We start from the raw sequence: 21954 nt of genomic DNA on the forward strand, positions 1-21954 counted from the left end.
AAACTCACAAACTTTCACATTTATAATATTAATAGGATTTTGCAAATTGCCCCCAAGTCACAATAGGAATCGTAACGGTGCCAAAATGAAATACAACAAGGTGTGATTATGTATTTTGTGTTTATTAGAATAGCAAGATGATATCAATCTAAATATTAATAAACATTAAGGCCAGTCATACACTTTAGGGAAATCATCATGGACAACTCCTCCATATACCTGCACACTCAGCTTGACTGAACAGTATATGCTTGCCAATTGGGCAGTTGAAACCCAAATTCTTGACATCTACCATCAGAGAAGAGATGGAAGGAGCCCTAACCTTTACCTCGCAGGCAGGTTCATTCTATATAAACTGAGCAGGCTTTATTCTCATCTCCACATGTGTTTACGTTTGGGGGGTCCGCTTGGAGACCCCCCGAACGTAAACCTAATCTGCATTAAAAAAAAACAAAAAAAAAAACGGTTACCTTAGGAAACCCACAGACTCCAAAGACTACAATGGGGTCCATGTGGTATCCGCTTGGTTTCTGCATGAAAAATGCGGAGAAAAGTGCTGCTTGATGTGGAGAGGGGTATGGAATCCCTGAACGCAGATGTGAACTGGGCCTTAGGAGGCTGCTTAAAGGTTTTATGCTCAGAAATAATATTTCTTATTGAAGGCCCAAAACAATTAAAAATAAGAACTTGATCATTATTCCGCTTCATCAACTTTGCTCTTCAGTCTTGTTAGTCAGCTGACAATTCCACTGCTGTCATCCAGTTTCTTGATCTTGTCTGTTCACCCTAGTGGCGAAAAAAAAAACTTTTTAATACAGAATTAGTGGGAAAAAGTCTTGGTTGTGGCAAAGCCATGGATTACTGAGCCATCAATATTTCCCTATACAGAATAAGTTGCAAGTAGCTCATAACCATGACTAGCAAGCAGACTATAACCCAGTTCTTAGAACAGCATATATGTAGCCTCAGATAAATCCTTAAAAGCATCAACTGGAGGTCACCTCCTGTCAGGAGTACAATAATCATCAATGGCTACATATCTAGTCCAAGGCTGCGGAGTCAGGGTAGGGGTTGCTAGAAATGTATTGACTCCAAATCTAATATTAAAATAAAAGTTTAGAATATTTAATTTTCTGTAAGTCCAAGACCCCTATTGCTAAAAACAGTTATTTATAAGGATTCTGAGCTGGAGTCAGAAGTTGAGCTTTGATCAACTCTGCAACCCAGGATTTCTCATCAACGTAACAGCATTCATTACACTACAGGCATGATGCCAACTTACCATTATCACAATTGGGGGTTTTCTGGCAGGCTGGCAATGTTGAGTCTATGCCAGGTACAGGTCAGACTTGGATACTCTTGTGCTAAAACAGAAATAAATGGGCCAAATAAATATATGCCCCCTTACCCTGTTGTAATTCTAACAAAGAATCATGATCAAGATGCTTGAGATGTAAAGCGACACACATCCTTACATCAGATTGGAAACTATATGTAGCCTCAGGTAAATCCTTAAGGCATCAGTTACAGAATAACATTTCCGTTCAGGTGTACACTGCTCATCACTGGCTACATGTGTTTCCATCTGTCTGATGACATATATTCTATATACACACACACCCATGTGGGGGTTAACGCACCTTTCTATGGCGGAGCATGGTCATCTGTAATGCAACCTATTAGAGGAGTAAGGGGGAGGGAAGTAAAAAGAAAGGACATAGCATTAGTATGTTGCTAATACATCGATATGCAGCACACAGCAAATGAGAATCAGCTATTAGGTGTTACAAGTAGACCGCCAACCACCCGGTAAGGGTCAGGAGTCAGGCGATGTGCATAGTCTCAGGTAAATCCTTTTAAACATCAAGGATGATACAAGTCAGGGAGTACATAGTCTCATCACCGACTACACACATCACATCTACAGGATATCTAGAAGTCCTTCCAAATGAGCTACCTATTATTGCTGTAACCACACAAACCCTAGCTATAGCCGACTGCTTGTTAATACAGCTTATAGGACTACACTTTCCATGGTCACTTTTGTATAAAAGGCTTCTAGATCTAGATCTAACAAATCTCCAAACTTTGCGACTTCTTTTCCGATATATTACTATACAGGCTATTTATATATAGTACTAATACCATTTAAAATTTCCTTATCTCTGTGAAATTTACAACTGAATCGTATCTAGCCTTGTACTTATTTAGTGGATAATTTTACCTTGGCATCAGGTTTTCTCAGTAGACAGACACAGTAGGTGTATACCAATGGGCAGCACTGGTAACATGTGACGAACAGCCATCTTTGGGAAGCTGAAAGAAATAAGTATGATTGTATGGATAAGGCTCTGCAAAAACTGCAATACTACAAGCGATATCTGAATAAGGTTAAGGCCCAACGTAGCGAAACACAGTTTTGGAAAGAAGTTCTACAAATCTAGAGTCTGAACGAGTCCTAAAACATCTGTATCAAACAAGTTAGCTCCAAAACATCTTTACTTAGGTGCATAGTGGTGGTCTCAGGGAATTTCCTATTAAATTAATAGGAATGTCCCTGCATGCTCTCCCCATCCACTAGCACAGGGGTAGGGAACGTGCGGCTCTCCAGCTGTTGCAAAACTACAACTCCCAGCATGTATACTGGCTCTGCTGTTCTGGGAACTCCCATGGAAGTGAATGGAGCATGCTGGGAGTTGTAGTTTCACAGTAGCTAGAGAGCCAAAGGTTCCCTACCCCTGCACTAGCAGCATCTGGTACCTGGAGTGTCGCTCCCCCACAAATCACGTACTGATAACTTGTCCTGTGGATAGGATAGGCCATCAGTATATTAAACATTAATTTGGGTGGATGGATAACTTGTTTAACACATGCTTATTAATATTCCAATATGGGACCCCCAAATCGCCCTTATTTATAAAGTCCACTGTGCAGGACACTGATCTACTTGCAGAATGTACATATAGAAAACAGTCAGGATTACCAAAGAGGAAGTACATAGAGGCTATATCACCACATAATCCTACCCCCCAAACATACTATAAAAGGCATATACACACTTATGTGTTATATATATATATATCCTCACTTTATATACATCCTGCACATATATCAGTATAGAACCCAGTCAGCCATCCTGGCTGGGCCCTGAGGTTCCAACATGGAGGCCACACGTGGTCAGAGGGTGAAGTCCTGGCCCGTGTGAAGTGCAGCTCTGCAGTGAGTGAATATTAATTCTGCAGACATATAATAATACTTCTAGCATAGGATACATACTATCATTACATAGTAATATAACAGCACACACTGCCACGTTACCGACCTCTCCATAGTCACCGCGCCGACTGAGGAAGGGTGTAGCCCCATAGCCCACCCCTGTGCAAACTATAGACCCACCCATTTGCAGGGGCTGCCGGGCACACTAATATCCGGGGGGTTGTAATCCCTTCTAAACACCCCAGCAGTGTCTTATTCTTTACACCCCCGAAGTACAACATCTTGTCCTGTATATAAAGTCATATTTAAATAAACTTTAAAAAGTTTTTGTCACGTGATCGAGTGTTGTTCTACTTCTGTCCACCAGATGCCGCTATTGTATAGCTAGTGCAATGGAATGCGCTGCTGCAGCTTATTACACGTCACACCTGGCGGGTAGTGGATGTGATATATTAAAAGGAGACCAAGTCCTCTGTATATCATCAAGGAAGACTGTATTATTTTTCATATTACATTGTGCACTATATGCTTGTTGAGATACCAGAAAGCTGTAGGTTCAGTGCAGGTTGAATCTTGTGCAGGTCATATGGCAGTGTAATGTAATGCTTTAGTAGGGTCTTTGGTCACCACCGCAAAGAAACTTATAACTCACTGAGGCGAAGACTCCAATGCAAACCTTCCAGAGGCAAATGAATGCGCCATCCAAGTAGAAATTGTGTCAGGCATGTCAAGTACTTAGGCTATAATAATGTAGGTAAGAATTAGATGTTAGGATAATGAAAGTGCAACCATTGGGGCTCCACTGATGGCAAGAGCAGGGAGAGGGCCTGCACGACCACAGCGACACTCAGATGGGGTTGCAAAGAACCCCCATTTTATTATCGATGGAGGACCCAGTAGTGGAACCCCCATGTATGCCACAAAGCAAACACACCCTTTAACGTCTCTATTCACATGATAAAAACAGCCATGATAAATGGATGAAACGGTGCATTTGTTTTAGTAAGCGATCACTCACATGCCATTTCTATTGACAGCCATTAAAAACTAACCAATAGGGATTTTGTGGCTGTGAATATGGGCAAAAATAGCACACTCTCTATTTTTTGATGGTCTGATGGGGCTGCACAAAACAGATCTGTAAATATCCCCTCTGAAATCAATGTGATGTTATAACAGTCACAGTCGTTTTAGACATTTGTGTGAATAATGCTTTATTAGGGTATAGCAGTTGAGGTATATTTGGAGTTAATCCAAGGTCACACACAGAGGTAAAAGGAATCTGTTACTTACACATGCAGATCAATGGAATGGAATGAGCACCCTCTTGTGGCGGCTACAGGGAGCCAGAATAGCTATCACTGTCAGATCTGTGGAGTCCGACACAATCAGCTGTTTGAAGAGGTGATATCGTCTGGAGATACAAACCTGTGAAGCAGTGGTCAAATACATAAGTACTGCTACTGCTTCACACAGTTAGGCCTGGTTCACATTTGCGTTCAGTATTCCGTTCGGGATTCCCCAAATGGAATAACAAACACATCAAAAAGCAGCTAGCTAAGAAACCATATGAACCCCATAGACTATAATGGGGTCCATGTGTTTTTCACGTGGTGTCTGCACGAATCATGTGGAGAGAAAAGTGCCGCATGCAGTACTTTTCTATCCGCATGATTCATGTGGACACCGAGCGGAAACCACACGAACCCCATTATATTCTATGGGGTCCATGTGGTTTCTTAGCTAGCTGCTTTTTAATGAATTCGGTATTGCGTTCGGGGGGTCCCCAAGCCGACTCCCAAATGGAATACCAAATGCAAATGTGAACCAGGCCTTAATAAACAGGGCTACTGGGTGTTTGGTTGGTTATCTAAGTAGAGGTCATCAATATTAAACTCCTGGAAATCCCATTTAACATAGGGTGTCGCTTAGTGCCAAAATGCTGCAGAATTTTCACAGGGAAATTTTGTATCTTGTTCTCATGTAAGCCACCATAGCAAAAAACACCTGAGGTTTCTCTGCAGCCCCTCCCCCCATGGATTTTAAAATTTGGTTGAACTCTGGAGCAAAAATTGACCTTTCATGTCCTGGGGCACATGCGGTTCTATATACTGCTAGATAGCTGACAGTGCGCAGAATTCAGCGCTCTATCATCTTTCCCGTTCTGTGCCCTCACTGAAGAGCTATTGGTGCCGTTACCGTAGCTCTTCAGTGTCAGAAGGGCATTTAGGACAGTCTGTGAGGAACGCCCCTCCTGACAGTAGAGTCCATAGTGCTGTACTGTGAGAGGGCGATCCTTACCGCCCGGTGATGATACTGAGCGGTGAGGAACGCCCACCCCAGTCTATGGACGAGTACTGTTGAGGGGGGGTTCTTCACTGCTTAGCATCATGGCTGGGGTGGTAAGGATCGCCTCCTCACAGTACAGCACTATGAACTCTACTGTCAGGAGGGGCGTTCCTTACAGACTGTCCAAAACACCCTTCTGACACTGAAGAGCTACGGTAACGGCACCAATAGCTCTTCAGCAGGGGCATATAACGGGAAAGCCAATTTCGGCTTTCTAGCTGTATATAAAATTGTATATAAGCTGTATATAAAGCCGTATATAAACTGTATAAAACTGTATGTAAAACCGCATGTGCCCGAGGACATGAAAGGTCCTCTTTTTAAGATTGAAAACTAGCAGCACGTGAGAGGACTGCATTAACCATAGGGCAAATGGTGCATGTGCACTGGGTCCTATGGTAGTGGGGGGTCCGTCGGATGACCCTGACTGAGTCTGATTGTGCTGTCCTACTGTTTCGCACTGCAGGCAGTGACTGCAATATTATCTTTGTCTTTAGAACACAAACTTGAATACAACAACCCATTTAGTGGGAGCTCACACACAGCAGAATTGTATGCTTGCTTCCATGATAAATGGAAATCTTTTCTGATCTGCAGAAAATCTGTCTTATGTGAATTTACCCTTAAACTGCCAAATTTTTATTGCACTGTGCCAAATTTTGTATTAAATATTCTTATATAGGGAACCAGATCAGTCGCACGATCCCTGAACTCATACAGCAGAACAACATGCAAAGCTTCAGCACCCACTCCGCTCTCCTGGATATGGATAGGCTCCCAGAATTCAACAGGTAAAGTTTTTGCCATGTACTCCGAATATTCACTATTTATGGATCATCAAACGTCAGTACTAGAGATGAGCGAACACTATTCGAAACAGCCATTTCGAATAGCACGCTCCCATAGAAATGAATGGACGTAGCTGGCACGTGGGTGGTTAAGTGGCCCGCTGCCGGCAAAATCTACGTGCCGGCCGCTTCCATTCATTTCTATGGGAGCGCGCTATTCGAAACGGCTGTTTCGAATAGTGTTCGCTCATCTCTAGTCAGTACTTTATCTACTGTAAAACTACAACTCCCAGCCCCAGTCACTTGTGTGGGAGCTCTAATACGAGCGGAGCAACTGGGCATGCTGGGAATTTTAGTTCCACAACAGCTCTAGTGCTGAAAGTTGCCGACCCCATGAACTATATGGTATCCCTACACTATGTAACCCCTCCATTTCCTTGCAGGGTTCACTCACCTGGTGGATTGAGGGTAGTGACTAGAGATGAGCGAACAGTGAAATGTTCGAAGTTCGAATCGAGTAGCCGCTCAATACTCGACTGTTCGATCGAACATCGAACCCCATTATAGTCTATGGGGAAAAAATACTTGTTTAGGGGGAAACCAATATTCGACTCAGGAGGGTCACCAAGTCCACTATGACACCTCAGCAACTTCACAATGCGAATACAGACCCGGCATCCGCTGTAATAGAGAGAGGCGGATGTCGGGTCTCTATTCGCATTGTGAAGGCTAGACTGGTCTATGAGCGCACACGCAGGGCCAGCGGCATCTCGCCGCTTGGCTTTGCATATGTGACCCCGCCCACCAATGACGCAACAAAGCCGGAAGACAGAAGATTTTACAGCAATGAAGACTGGTGAGTATGCGACGTGGGAATACCCCTTTAAGCTGAGCTACCAGCAGAGATTGAGGCCCTTTAGGTGACTTCAGCTTCTTACCAGCAGAGTTTTAGGCCCTTTAACTTAGCTGAGCCTTGCACCAGCAGTGCTTTTGGCCCTTGCAGTGAGTCGAACCTTTAACCAGCAGAGTTTGGGAAAATCAGGGTGGATTCAGCCTAGAAGGATTAGAATTGTGCAACGCAGATGCTGTAGGAATATGAGGAGGAATTGTAGAGGTTGAGCGCAGACATGACAATTCATGTTGGGGTGCTTGACACTGGTGGGCACAAAAATGATGGGTCTATCCAGTGGCTGTTCATTTTGATGAAAGTCAGCCGGTCGGCACTCTCAGCTGACAGCCGGCTGCACTTATCCGTGATGATTTTGAATAGTGTTTGCTCATCTCTAATTATATTCAATGCGGCCTCCTACACCACCGGATATTTTATCCGTGGTGTGGCCGGGCCGCAACTGTGGTTCCCAATTTATAGAACATGTCCATAATGACCATGAATTTTGGCACTCCACTGACTCGCCCATAGAACTCTATGGGCGAGTACGGCAGGACACGGACGTCTGCGGAGTCTATGTTGCCGATCAGCAACTAGTGTTGCTGATCAGCAACTTGCGGACCGTACATTCAATACGATCGTGTAAGACCAGCCTGAGACTGCGGAGAGAGAGGCGGGGGAGCGTTGGAAGGTGAGTATAAGTGGGTTTTTGTGTTAAACATGGGAGAGGGGGGATGACATGACACTGTGGGCAGAGATTAGGGGACTTGAAACTTGGGGAAGAGATGGGGGTCATGAAACTGGGGGCAGAGATGGAGGGGGGACATGAAACTATGGACAGAGATGGGGGGACATCTGGGTGAGAGATGAAGGGGGGACATATAATGTGCTGGTGACTGTAGGAGGATTATACTGTGTGGGGGCACATGAAAAATGAATGAGAATGGGCGGAGTCCACATAAAAGTGGGCAGAGCTAAATTTGCCGACGCACATTTTGTCCCTCTTTCTGTTTTTCAAACGTTGGGAGGTATGCACAATAGTGAAGCACAAAGCTATCAGCTCCAGGCCGGAGACATCACTTTTTATTTTATGGGGTCCAACTGGTTTCTGCCCTTTTCGGGCAGTAACCAGTTGGACCCCATTCTAGTCTATGTGTATAAAGCTCCACTTAACTATTGGGCCCACCAGCTATTGGGAAGAGGCACCTTATGGGCCCCCTAAGGCTCCTGGATGAGACTGCACCTGCTGCACCATTCACGTTACGGCCCTGGCTCCACACTGCACGTTTTGGTGCAGAAACATTGTATATACATTGTATAAAATGATTTTATTTTATTTATTTATTTTTGTATGTAGATTGTGAGCCCCACATAGAGCTCACAATGTACATTTTTTCCCTATCAGTATGTCTTTTTGGAATATGGGATGGAAATCCATGCAAACACGGGGAGAACATACAAACTCCTTGCAGATGGTTTTTTGCCCTTGGTGGGATTTGAATACCAGGACTCCAGCATTGTAGGGCTTCAGTGCTATCCACTGAGCCACCGTGTGGCCCCTTAAGATTTTATTTTTTAAAGTCACATCTGCGCGTTACAGATAGGCAGGCATTGAAAAATGTAAAAATATAACAAATGTAACAGTGGGTACCTAACACAGATTTGCAGAATAATACACCAAAATGCATGCACCTGAGCAAAAGACAGGCAAGTTGTTTGGAGTTTGGAAAAGCAATGCTTAATCTTTTCTATTGACAAACTGAACAAATCCAGATTATTCTTATAGCAAATTTAATGTATAAAATACTTTGATTTAATACAAGGACATTGCAGTGCTGCACACTAGACAGTGAGGACCTATGGCTAGATTGGTTTGCAGCATGAAGTTTTTATGTAGGCCACCAGGTGGCGCTGTAGGATCTGAGCCACGCACCGGCGGACTCTCTGCCTCTGTCTCCTCGTCTCCCGTGCTCCTGTAGTGTTTCCGCTCCGGCTTCTTCCTTCCGGTTTTCTCCCGTGTCCTCCACAGCCATGCCTGAGCTCAGCAAAGAAGCCAAACAGCGCCTGCAAAAGCTGTTCAAGTGCGGACAGTTCACGATCCGCTGGGGATTCGTCCCCCTCGTCCTGTACTTAGGTCAGTACATCGTCTGTAATGCTGCAGCATGTCTGCCTGCTGTACGGAGCAATGTCACTGATGGCGACAGTGTCGCTATTGAACTCACCAGAGCTAAGTATACCTGGTGCCCTTTATGTAATGCAGCACTGCAGTAAAGTGAGACGTTTACACTGTTATTATAGATATGGTTAATACATATAATTGTGTATTTGCTGCAGGCTAATGTCATACCATGTTCCCGTCTAAGACTGTAATATAGACACATACTGTATATCATTGGTATATGCCATAATATTGTCTGGGGCTCCCACTGTTCACCTATGAAGGAACTAGGAGTTTGCAGGAATTCTCTCATCCCTTACGTCCTCCTGGGATGATAGGCTGTTTCTGGCTCCAGGTCATGTGATCAGCACCAGTAAGCAGCCCCTTATCACTTCAGCACTTCTCCCATGTTCACAGGTACTATGGGGACTGGCGTTACTAGTATAATGATGTGTTCAGCCAGCTTCCCCCGATACAGGTAACTGGGCGGTAAGGAGCGCCCCCTTCACAGTACAGAGCTACGGCCAGACTGTCAGGAGCGGCGTTCCTAGTTAGACCATCAGGAATGACCTTCTGACATTGAAGAGCTATTGGTAACGGCACCGAGATCTCCAGCCCTGGGGCACATAATGGGAAAGCTGTCAGTGTGCTGGTATATAAAACGGCAAGTGCCCAAGGACATGAAAGGATCTCTTTAAGATTATTGTATATTTTCGCTGGTTTCCGCTAATGCCGCAGTTTTGTGAAATGCACCAGCAGCAGAATGAGAATATTCACACATCCATGTTTTGCGACAGTCTTTGTAAGTCATAGCCAGGAGTAGAGACTACACAGGCATAAAGTATAATGGAAATTTTCATACTTTTCTGTGTTTTAAACCAGTCCCTGGTTTTGGTTTATGGTCACTAATGCAAAACCGTGTGTGAATAAGGCCTTATGTCATAATCTATGTTATGCATTTAAATGGAAAGCAGTTGGGTCTGGACAACCCCTTCAAATTTTCTGACAAGGAGAAGTGACTTCACTGATTCATCTACTTTGGTCCAGTGTCATGGAAAAGTGAACTTGCTAGGAAGCCGGGAGGTAGTATTCTTGCAGACGTTTGCAAAATGTGCCGGAATCTAAAAATGAGGAAGGAAAAGGCGAAATAGAAGTCTGAAATAAAAATGAAAGAAAAAGTATTTCTCACACTGTTGGTCTGAGTAATGTATGTGTACGTGAATGACATCCCCAGATGAATATAGGATTACTGGCAGGCTGGTAATAAATGGTCGTGCCCTAATATATAATGCAAAATTAAAATGACCCCCCCCCAGAGCTATAGTGACCTACTAGCTAAGTGTACGCAGCTCAGTGATGTCAGTGTGCAAAAATCTGTGATACTAAAAATGGCCATTTACAGGGCTTAAATAGGTTGTCCCAACAATACAAATGATCCCCTGAACACAGGATATGGCATAAGTTGTGGATCGGTGGAGATCTGACCCTGGGGTGTTTTTGTTCTCCATTCTTTAGTTATCTCTGGTAGAGATGAGCGAGTACTGTTCGGATCAGCCGATCCGAACAGCACGCTCGCATAGAAATGAATGGACGGAGCCGGCACGTGGGGGGTTAAGCGCGCTGGCTACTTCCAAGCGGAAGTACCAGGTGCATCCATTCATTTCTATGGAGTGTGCTGTTCGGATCGGCTGATCCGAACAGTACTCGCTCATCTCTAATCTCTGGTAGTCCCAATGTAATAAATGCAGAGGGGGACGCCCTTTTGTGTCTTTCACTGCATTCAGAATGGGGAACCAAAACAGCCCTGTCCTCATGGTTAGTGAGGGTCTCACCGATCTGCATCTCATTGCTTATGCTAGGTTCACACTAGCGTTCAAGTTTCCATTCTTCATATCTGCTTGGGGACCTGAAAAACGGAAACCCTATCTGCTTAAAAAGCGTTTGCCCCAGAAACCTGCAGACCCCATAGACTATAATGGGGTTTGCCAGGTTTTCGCCAGAAATCGCCAGAGGGAACTGTCCTGCTCGTAGGTCTGTACTTTATTACAACAGCTCCATATAGAGGCAATATATACAATGCCCATTCTAAGTGATATCTGTCCAGAAGAGCTTTCTGACAGCTTGCACTGTATTTCTCTGCATTTCTGATAGTTTTTTTTATAATTAACATGGCAATTTTTTTAAGAATTTTACTTAAATGATTATTTAGGAGGAGAACAGAGAAAGGAGCTATACACGGAGCGTTAGACTGTCTGCTCAATTGTCAGGTTTCTCTAGAATGGGACTGAGCCTCCTGTGAAAACCTGCAGGTTATGGAGTAAAAACTGATGAAAATTTTTAATAAAGGCCAATTAGAAAATTGTGATATCACAAAATAAGTATAACAATAATAAAAAAAAATGTTTTTTTTTTTTTTTTAGTGACGCTGGGTTCACACCAGCGTTCGGGTCTCCGTTCTGAGGTTTCCGTCTCCTGCATGCAGAAGACGGAAACCTGTCAGACTGAGTCCGGCCGTGAGCGCCGGTGAGTGTTTTATGCTCTCCTCAGCGAAACCAGGTTTTTTTTTTAAACCGGACACAAAGTCCTGCATGTCCGACTCTGTGTCCGGTTAAAAAAAAAAAAAAATGGTTTCGCCGCAGAGAGCATAAAACACTCACCGACACTCACGGCCGGACACTTTTCAAACCCATTCAAATGAATGGGATTGAAACATGGCGGCAGATTTGTCTTCTGCCCAGTTTCGGGCAGGAAACGGAAACCTGCAGAACGGACTCCCGGGCACAGATGTGAACGAGCTCTAAGTGCTTAGTGGAGAATTAGTCGGATGTGTTACTAATACAACCATACAGATAGTGAGCAAGTCAGCGGAAAATAATTCAGATAGTTTGGAAAGTTGTAAATATCAGCATGAAATTCATCCTGTTTCCATGAGTTATAGGAACTATAATAAGGAGGCAGATCTTGTACCACCCTTCCCCATAACTAGGACTTCTGCTTGTCCAAAACAACTGTATCCTTTATTACTGCCATATTGTAATGCACCGTACAAGATGGTCTAGTATTAAGTTGCCGGTGTATGGCACAGCTTTGGTTTTTTTTCTTCTTTTTATGACGTATTTGCTTATATTCATAGGAGTTGTTGCAAAAACGTCTGAAAACCCCTTCCATACATTCTCTTTCAGCAGTATGTGCAGACATATCTGTAAGCTGTGGAAATCTGCAGCAGAATAAAAATGTACAGCCTTTTTGGTTTTTGCAGATATGCTGTGCTGCAAAAGGTGAAATCTGCACTGAGAATCCACAGTATAAATTGTCATGCTGCAGACTCGCAATCTGCACCAGCGGTCACTGTACTGTAACATGCTGCTGGTTTTCTGCACGCCCTGAAAATCTTCTGCAGGATTTTTACAACACGTGAACATACCCTGTATGTGGGAGATACACCAGAGAAGATTGTCTGGAGCCTGCAGTGTTCACATTAAAATGGGATTCTGGGGTTGAAATATTGTTGACCTTTCCTTACGATAGGTCATCGATTTTATCTTGGAGAGTCCAACATCCAGAACTCTCAACAGATCATCTGCTTGAATGCCGTGACTTCTGCTTCAAGCCAGGGACATCACATCTATTTGTCACATGGCCTGATTGTTGTTCAGTCGTATTCGAGTGAATGGGGCTGAGCTGCAGTCCCAGAACAGCCACTAGACAATGTACAGCATTGTGCTGGATATTCATTGAACATGGCCGCACGCTGTGGTCTTTTTTTAACATATGCTTGGTAGGGGTCCTGGGTGTCAGCCCACTGCTGATTTAATATTGATGAGCCAATAATTACGCCCTAGAATACCCTTTTTATAATATTTGGAGAGTTGTTAGGGAGGCTTTGTCCTTGTTGCCGTTGGTATTTTTTTGATTTTGTTGTGTGTGCTGGTAATAGTGTCTAAAAGAAGTAATTTCACAGCTTAACAAGTTTTTTTGCAGATTTTTTTTCTTTTACCAAAACCGTAGATATCAGAGGTTTCGATTTGATAAGGTGTTAATACCAGTGTTAATGTGCCTTCCTGGCTTGTGGTTGTTCAGTATCGTCACATACAGACCGTAAATGCCCAAACTTAAAATATTATTCCGGAAAGGGTTGCAAAACTATTTTTAATGTCCGTGGACTCCGTCAGAGTACAGTGAGAGCAAATATATTCCAGAGGAGATAATGGCCAACTCCAGTTCATGAAACTTGGAGCCGGTTCTGGCTGATGCAAGTCCAAGACCGTCCATGGCATGATGTTGTCCGTTCCAGCCAAACTGCAGATCCATTCTCTTGTACTCAGATAATCGTCAGTCAGTACAGTTCAGCCAAGAAATGTGGTAGCCACACAGTCTGTTCCAGACTGCACATGGCTATCTGAATCTGCTTTAAGTTGACGCCCCAAGTTGCAGAAATGCAGCTTTTTTTGTTGCAAATTTTGCAGCATTTTTTATTGGTCCATTCCTGGCTTTGGCTCGGAAAAAAAAACCCACAGAAAAATATGCAACAAAAATAGCTGCGTTTCCACAACGTCCGAGGGTAAGATCACACAGAGATTTTTGGACCGGAACCTGAGGCAGAGGCTGCCTCAGATTCCGGTCCAAAAACTGGGTAGCCGTGACTGAAAGCACATATGGCTTCTTTCCTGTGCTGATGATGTCACTTTCATTGGTCACATGGTACAGCGGAAATGCCAAGCACTGCCCCTATACAATGCAGATTGTTATGGTTGGTGTTTGAGTCTGCATTGCAACCTCCTAACTCAATGCTGCGGCCTCTTCACCCAACTGATTATTGGAAGTCCGGGGTGTCGGACTCCCGCTTATCACACGTTGACAACCTGTCCTAATGATAGGTTGTTAATATGTAAGCCCTAGAGAACTCCTTTAAGACAGGATACACTCCCCCCCCCCCCCCCCATGCAGTTTACATTTCTTACATTGAATGTGGTTAATGGAGCCGTCAGGGCTCTGACACATATTTGATAGTGATGACCTGTCCACGTGATAAGTCATTACTATCAGATCAGCGAGGGTCTGACACCCAGCCCTTGCATCGGTGTGCTGTACTGGCCAGATATACAGCAGACAGTCAGATGTAGACTAGGTGGCATCTGTTGTATAGCGGCATGGCTATCGTACTGCAGCCTTGCTCCCATTCATAGATGTTGCCCATTTGTTGCAATTGGTTGTAACATTTTTAGTTTTATGAAATTTTCACCTTTTATTTTTTCCTTCTTTTTAGGATTTAAAAGGGGAGCAGACCCTGGAATGCCCGAACCCACCGTACTAAGGTAAATGTATTGCAAAGAAATATTAAAATGGTCACATTGCAATATGTGCAAATGCAATCTCTGTCGTTTTCACAATGAATGTGTTATAACCTCTTTTTCTTCTTTTGGTGAAATTGATTATAGTGAAAAGTAATGGTTAAAGGGGAAGTATTTAATTTGTGCCATGTTCACAAGGGTACATGAATGTCCGGTTATCTGTCTGCCAATACAGACTGCCTGTTACGTCAGCTTAAAAGGGGAATCTACCACCACCATATTCTCTTCTAAACCACTTACTGCTGTTGTAGGGACAGTTAGTGACATAGTGAACAGAACTTGTGTGTTTGTGTGTTCTTACAATTGACAAAATCATCTTTTAACTCTAATACAGATATGCTTTTCGGTGTACATGTGTCTGCTGGAGCATGTGGCAACCCGAAAGATTGACCAGTTCTCATTTGCTGCACTGTAGAGGTCCTTCTGGATATGTATTAAATGTACATTTTTTTTATGCCTTTTCTAGCATTAAAGGTATTTTCCCTGTCACTAATGGCCCCAATAACAGCATGTAAGTGGTTTAGAAGAGAATTTGGTGGTGGCACACTCCCTTTAAACAGAGAGGTGGATGAACGTGACTTTTTCCCCATTGAAGTGTGTGGTTATGGAGAGTGGCACGGAACAAACTCTATCTTGATTTTATATATAATGACATATCAATAAAAGACCCCCATGTATTAGACAGTTATGACATAACCTTTGAAAATGCCATAAATGTTTAAGATGGGAGTATCCCTTTAGTAATGCCAGGGCCGGAGTTGGTAGGCCAAACCACTGACTGCTCTATTTTTCCTCATCCCAACTCCTTCTCCGACTCCTCCATAAATGGCTGAGAGCCATGGTCAGACAGAAGTAGGGCTTGTTCACATCTGCGTTGTGCTCTCCGTACTGCAGGTTTCCATTTCCTGCATAAAACAGAGCAGGATATGGAAACCTGCAGGAGTCTCTCTCACCCATTCATTTGAATGGGTGAGAAAGCTGTCCGGCCGTGAGTGGTGGTGAGTGTTTTGCTCTCTCCGCCGCGAAACCGGGTTTTTTAATCCGGACACAGAGTCGGACATGCAGTACTCTGTGTCCGGATTAAAAAATCCGGTTTCGCGGCGGAGAGCATAAAACGCTCACCGCCGCTCATGGCCGGACCCGGTCTGTGCTTTCCGTCTTCTGGCATGCAGAAGACGGAAAGCACAGACCGGAGAGTAGAACGCAGGTGTGAACCTAGCGTTAGTGAGGATTCTCTAATTCATTAAAAAGCCAGTCATTGATTCCTACAAAAGTAAATACACCAAAAAACTCTACATCTAATGAATGCTACAATAATCATAATTGTAGAATATAATTAAAAATAACCATTTTATGCCGGGGTCAGTAACTTTTTTCCAACTTTACCCAAAATTGGCCCTGACTCGGACTCCCACTCCTCAGCCCTGAATAATGCTGGGTTTACTTTTTCATGTTGTTCAAAATATTTTTGTATTTTTTAACATTTGGCAAAAATCCTTTATGCTTTTGAGCTGATCCATAGAAGGGTTTTAGAAAATAAATCCCCCGCCCACTCCAGAAATCGCCACAAACTGATGGGATTCCCTTACAAACTTTCTGTTGTAAAGGAATCACATAGTGTGTATGGGCACGTATTTTTATTTTCCATCTCCCGTGGTTTTGATAGAACTAAATTTAGAAATTCATCTAAATCTTGACCGAAACCTCGTATTTAGAAGGAAATTGGTTTCTGCACATCCCTTTTTTTTTTTTTAGAATTGATTTGAGCCTTTATTTGTGAATATACTGTTGTATTGTATTTGCATTAGACACTTCCCTAATACCGTTTCCATTGGGGGTTTCACTTACTACTTTTTTTTTTTTTTTGGTTTTGCAAATTCAACTTGTCACTTCCAACAATAGCTGAAGCCTGCCTTCACCCTGGCACATAGGATGTTGCGTAATGCAAGTTTTATAACACCTCCTGTTATATACATCTCCTGTCCCTTTTAAGTGGAAACTCTTACATTTCACAAGGCTCTTTGTATACCAATACTTCAGATTTTCCACTTACAAACTTTAAGTTCCGTTAAAGGGATATTCCTATATTATAAAGTGGTGGATCGCTAGGATATGACTAGAGATGAGCGAGTACTATTCGAAATTCCTGTTTCGAATAGCATGCACCCATAGGAATGAATGGACGCAGCCGGCACACAGGGAGTTAAGTGGCCGGCCACCGGCAAAGCCGCTTCCATTCATTCCTTATGGGAGCGTGCTTTTTGAAACTGCTGTTTCGAATAGTACTCACTCCTCTCTAGACATGACACCACATTATCGATGGGGTTCTGGCCTCTGGGACTTCCAGTATTCCTGAAAATGAAGGGTCTGTAGCTTTGATTTTTTTAAATTTTCTTTTCGCTTACCCCTGGAAACTGCAGCATTGTTCTATTCGCTTGAATACGGAGAGAATATAGAAACCTCTGACCACTGAGCCACCTTGCTGCTCCACTTACTCTGTACAAACGGTGTCCACAGTTTTGTGCATCGTTTTATTATCCAGACCTATCCTTAAGACATAGTCCCCTGCCGATCCAAAATGAATAGCATGACTTTTAGTACTCCCGCAGATCAGTTGTTTATTTGGGACCACAGCTCCCGACATTACAAGACTCACTCATCACCTCCTTCACAGCCGTGAGTGTCCCAGATACACATGTAGAAATCAGGGCAGAATGGGTTAAAAATGAAACCTTACTGCTAGGACGATATTTTTTGGAATATGGGATGGAAATCCATGCAAACACGGGAGAACATACAAACTCCTTGCAGATGGTTTTTTGCCCTTGGCGGGACTTGAACACCAGGACCTAGCGCTGCAAGGCTACAGTGCTAACAACTGAGCCACCGTGTGGCCCCAATCAATGAGTAATTCTTGAACTATAATGGGGTCTGTTGAATATCCATTATTTTTATGGAAAAGTTAAGTTTGTAGGACTTTTGTGACAAAACTGCGCCGGACTGACACCTGGCACAGATGTGAAACCCAGTGTAAGGTAAATGTATTGCAAAGACCTACTCGAAATGATCAATTCTGACTTTTCAATTGAAATGTGACAAGACTGCAACAAAGAATAAGATTTATAGAAGCAAGCTGTAACATTCTGAGTTACTTTTCCACTTTTTTTGGCTTTCCGGAAAAATGACACTTTTATTTCCTACCTAAGGAAGTTTGCTATAACATTTAAAAATGGAAATATGAAAATTCCCGTATTTCACATTAAACAACCATTCCCTGTTCCCGGCTCTTTCACAGTGTCCATCAATGGATTTAAGGAGCGGAAGCTTACAGGAAACAATCCCACTCATAAGCTTATCTTCAAGTCTGAACTTTGGCCTATTTTTGTGGATGTCTTTACAACTTTGACACTGATGTCTAATGGCTTCAAAGATGGCTAAAAATAGTGTGTAATAGTGCCTATGTAACACGGAAACTTAACTGTGTCAGTATCCGCAGACTTTCCTCAGAATGCAGAGTCATTGCATCACACTTGTGGCATCAGAGTATTATGTAGCTCTAGGAGTATTTGTGCCGGCCATAGCCTTGAATTGTGAAATTCATGGTTTCCGCCTCTACCCACAGTATGATGTTACTACATTGCATCTGCCTTGCTCATGGGTGGCAGTGATGATGGGCTATGAGTCCTTGTACCTGGCTAATTATGATTAGAGGATTAGACTGGGCTCACAAGTTGTGCTGCCGATGCGGCTGAAACTGTGCACACATACGCATCGGTGCGGTTTTTGGATTGATGTGCGGTAAACTGAAGTTGAGCTTCAAAGCCATTTAAAGTTGGACTGCTTCAAGCATAAGCTAGGGCTGGGAAAGTGACCTGTGTCAAAATCTCAGTTAGTTGGGCATTTTACCTTGATTATAATTGATGGCGATTATTTTAGGACATGACCCTTATAAAACCACACCCCAGGTGAGCAGATTATAATAAGGACAGTAATGGGTTAAGGTCTGGGCCCAATGGCAAGTAATTATAATCTGGTCCCATTATAATCTGGTCTAGTAATAAACTGTATATACATCCACTAATACAGTTAGGGCTAGTTCACATGTAGGCAAAGGGGCGGATTTTGACAGCGGATTTCGCTTCAAAATCCGCCCCTTTACAATGGTGGTCTATGTATGTAGACCACCGGGCTTTTTTTTTCCGCTAACGGCGGGCTGCCGCTGGCGGAGAAAAGAAACGACATGCCCTTTCTTCAGGCGGAAGCCGCGCGGCTTCCGCCCCCGGCAGCTCCCTCCTATGTCGGGTCATTCATTTGAGCCGACAGCGGAGGGGAAAACCGCGATGGTCGCAGCAGGCGGGTTTTGACAAGAGAGAGACGCGGCTCACCGCGGCTCTCTCGGTGTCAAAACCCGCGCGGGCAGTTCACGTGTGAACTGACCCTTACTTACAGTTTTGGGACACTGGAATCTAATGGAGGTGAGTATATGTTGGGTGAACTTTGTGAGATTCGTCTTGCAAGGTTCTTACTGCAAATTTGTGGAGGTCCATGGGAGGTGAGCAAACATAAAATACTGTTACTCACCTCCCCTGTGCTCTTGTGCGGGTCCAATCACAGGCCTCAGAGGTCATACAGCATGCTTAGAATACTCTGCTATATAAGTCAATTGGGTCTACTTTATAACATTAGTGTCTATGGCCCATGGTCCATGTCCAAGAGTCGGAGTAACATGGTAAGTAAAAAAAAAAAAAAAACACCAGCAAATATTCTTTAATATGTCTTATATGAAAATGTGATTTAAATATTTGGTGATTTCCTGGTGATGCTTCTTATTTAAAGGAATTTGCCCACCAATACGACTATACTAAAATTGCGGATCATTAGGGGTTTGACTACTGCCGGGGGAATACCCCGGGGTAGATGCCATCGGTATCCGAATCTGGGAAGGATGGGTTATGTTACGAGCTCGGAGAACACAGAATACAGACCACTCACATGCTGTATATCAAAAGTTCTCATTTAATGGCGGGGGAAAAAGGTAGTTTTTATACAACATAGACAAGGAGCTGGCTCGGCTATTCTAATTAGTATAACATGATTGGTTATAGAGCTGTAAGAGAATCCTGGCACATGACTATTGGCTGAGGCCTAATGTAACTTGCATCTCATTATAACTTTCCAGAATGGGATGAACTTTCTCACTGAATAAAGAGAATACAGAATGCTTAATATGTGAGCTGACATCCTCCACACTATGCTCAGATGTATATATGATGACAAGAGAGATAAGGAGACATGCTTGGTGCCAGACCACAGCCTTGGATATAACAGACAATAGCCTACAGAAAGTCTGTGCCTACATCCCTTCACACTCTGAGTGACCTCACCTCATAGTATATGTGTTAGGATACAAAATGGATGACATATACAAAATGGTGTCTAAGAGATACATGACTATAATTGCCCCTCACACTACTATGGTTCATCTATCTTTGAAAAGTCCCATAGCCCCCTTCACTAGAGTTACAGGGACCCTTCTTTTGATTGGTGGGTGTTTCAGCTTTCAGACTCCTCTGATCTACAACTTATCTCCCTATCCTGTAGATGTGGTGGGGGGATAGATAAGTCATTTTGTTGGGTAAAATCGTCAGGTATCTAGTAGTATCCACATCAATTCTGTATCACAAGGGCCGTCATTTTGCTCTCGGCTTCATCTGGTCGGGGAATTTTAGGAGCAGGCTCTGTTTTCTGCAGTCAGAAGGAAACCTCTGAGCAAGCTTTACTTGGTCATGAGTTCATTTTGAATGGATTTACATAACTTTTTCTTACAGAGGAAGCTCCTTTTCTGAAAACTCCAATATAAACCAGAAGTAAATGGAATCCCTCTTGTCGTCACCACCAAATGAGAAGTGCAGGCAAATTTATTGTAATGTTGCTGTGGTATAATTCGCTGATTCGCACATTATTTACTAGTATTGTATGGACAGACAGGCCAGCAATATCAGAAAAATCCTTCTCCTTTGTGACATTGAATGAGTAGCGGTAAAACAACACTTAAAGGAAAGCTTCACATTTGTGTTGTGCCTCTACATCAATTCCTTGAGCATATCTAGCTTTTCTTGCCTTAGCTTCATGGCGTATTGCTAAGGTCTCCTTCACACGACCGTGTCCAATGTACTCTTCAGTAAAAACGGCATGGATGATGAAAGGATGAATAAAAATGACGAATGATCAATAATTTCTAAGGGATTAAATATTTGCATTCTCTTTTATATTTCAGTTTATTATGGGGATGAACGCCCTGACATCACCGATACCTGACATATGAAAATAAAGTAGAAAAGAAGATAAAAGATAAACTTACACCAATGACCAGTGTCAAACTATTGCTCTATACAACATAAAACATGGGAGATACTGCAAACTGATGGCGACCTCTGGATCAGTCAGGTCTCTTTACACATCGCTTTGTGCAACACGTTGTCACCGAAGGAGCGCAGAAGTGTGAAGCCTTGTTTGTGTATTATTTAAGCTTTTTTTTTACTTGTAATGTTTTATGTTGTACACACATGATATACTGCTGTATATTTCTTTCTAAATGTTATCATTGTGCATTATTTCAATAAAGAATAATGTGCAGGTATAATTTATGTCCCTATAGATAGAGAAAAATATTTGTTCTCGTGCCATGTTAGCCAGTGGGTAGGAAATATAAATAAAACCAAAAAAACTTGATAGTCTTCAGTAGTTTTGCATCCTTCAGAAATGGTTTTTAAATTTACTTGAGAAAGGAGCCTAGAGTTCCAAAACGTTGTAATCTGTTATCATTATTAGTTAGCCATTAAAAAGGTATCAACTACTGAAGACGCTCAAGTTTTTTTTAATATTTCCTATAGATAGACGCAGAGTTGAGAGATTTTAGGATGAAGATATTACTGTGATGATTTGGAGCCACACAAGATCTTGACTGTGACAAGTTCTGCAGAAATGTATAGTAGCCATTCCCAACTGGGGAGCCTTGGAAAGCCACCAGGGGTGCTGCAACTGTCTGGTGGGAAGATGGCTAATAGACTAAGACATCCTTAGGGTGCCAATATAGTTGGATACAGTGACCTTTTAGTAATGTCTGCGGCTCTATGTCGATCTGCTGCATCGAGCTGTAGACGAAAAGAACAGAGGAGGAGAGAGCTGTGGGAAAGGGGGTGT

At 43.0% G+C, this 21954-nt stretch overlaps 1 protein-coding gene and 1 long non-coding RNA gene across 2 annotated transcripts; one reads left to right on the top strand and one right to left on the bottom strand.

The window, feature by feature from the left end:
- Window positions 1–513: 513 nt before the first annotated feature.
- Window positions 514–2318, bottom strand: LOC142199909 (uncharacterized). The gene is made up of 4 exons (XR_012715422.1): window positions 2225–2318; window positions 1641–1676; window positions 1283–1364; window positions 514–786 (listed from the first exon to the last, which is right to left on the bottom strand). It is a non-coding gene; the product is annotated as an uncharacterized LOC142199909 (long non-coding RNA).
- A 6903-nt stretch (window positions 2319–9221) lies between these two features.
- TOMM7 (translocase of outer mitochondrial membrane 7) lies at window positions 9222–21398 on the top strand. The gene is made up of 3 exons (XM_075269837.1): window positions 9222–9376; window positions 14667–14715; window positions 21029–21398. The coding sequence occupies exons 1-3, from the start codon at window positions 9274–9276 to the stop codon at window positions 21042–21044; spliced, it is 168 nt and encodes a 55-aa protein (XP_075125938.1). The 5' UTR covers window positions 9222–9273; the 3' UTR covers window positions 21045–21398.
- Window positions 21399–21954: the final 556 nt, after the last annotated feature.

The sequence above is a fragment of the Leptodactylus fuscus genome, chromosome 4 (assembly GCF_031893055.1).
Source record: "Leptodactylus fuscus isolate aLepFus1 chromosome 4, aLepFus1.hap2, whole genome shotgun sequence".
Lineage (NCBI taxonomy): Eukaryota > Metazoa > Chordata > Amphibia > Anura > Leptodactylidae > Leptodactylus > Leptodactylus fuscus.

Bases quoted from the DNA above. Each gene is read 5' to 3' on its own strand.
- TOMM7 (XM_075269837.1), top strand. From the start codon at position 9,274: ATGCCTGAGCTCAGCAAAGAAGCCAAACAGCGCCTGCAAAAGCTGTTC. The intron at 9,377-14,666 runs GTCAGTACATCG...CCTTCTTTTTAG, and splicing joins CCCCCTCGTCCTGTACTTAG to GATTTAAAAGGGGAGCAGAC.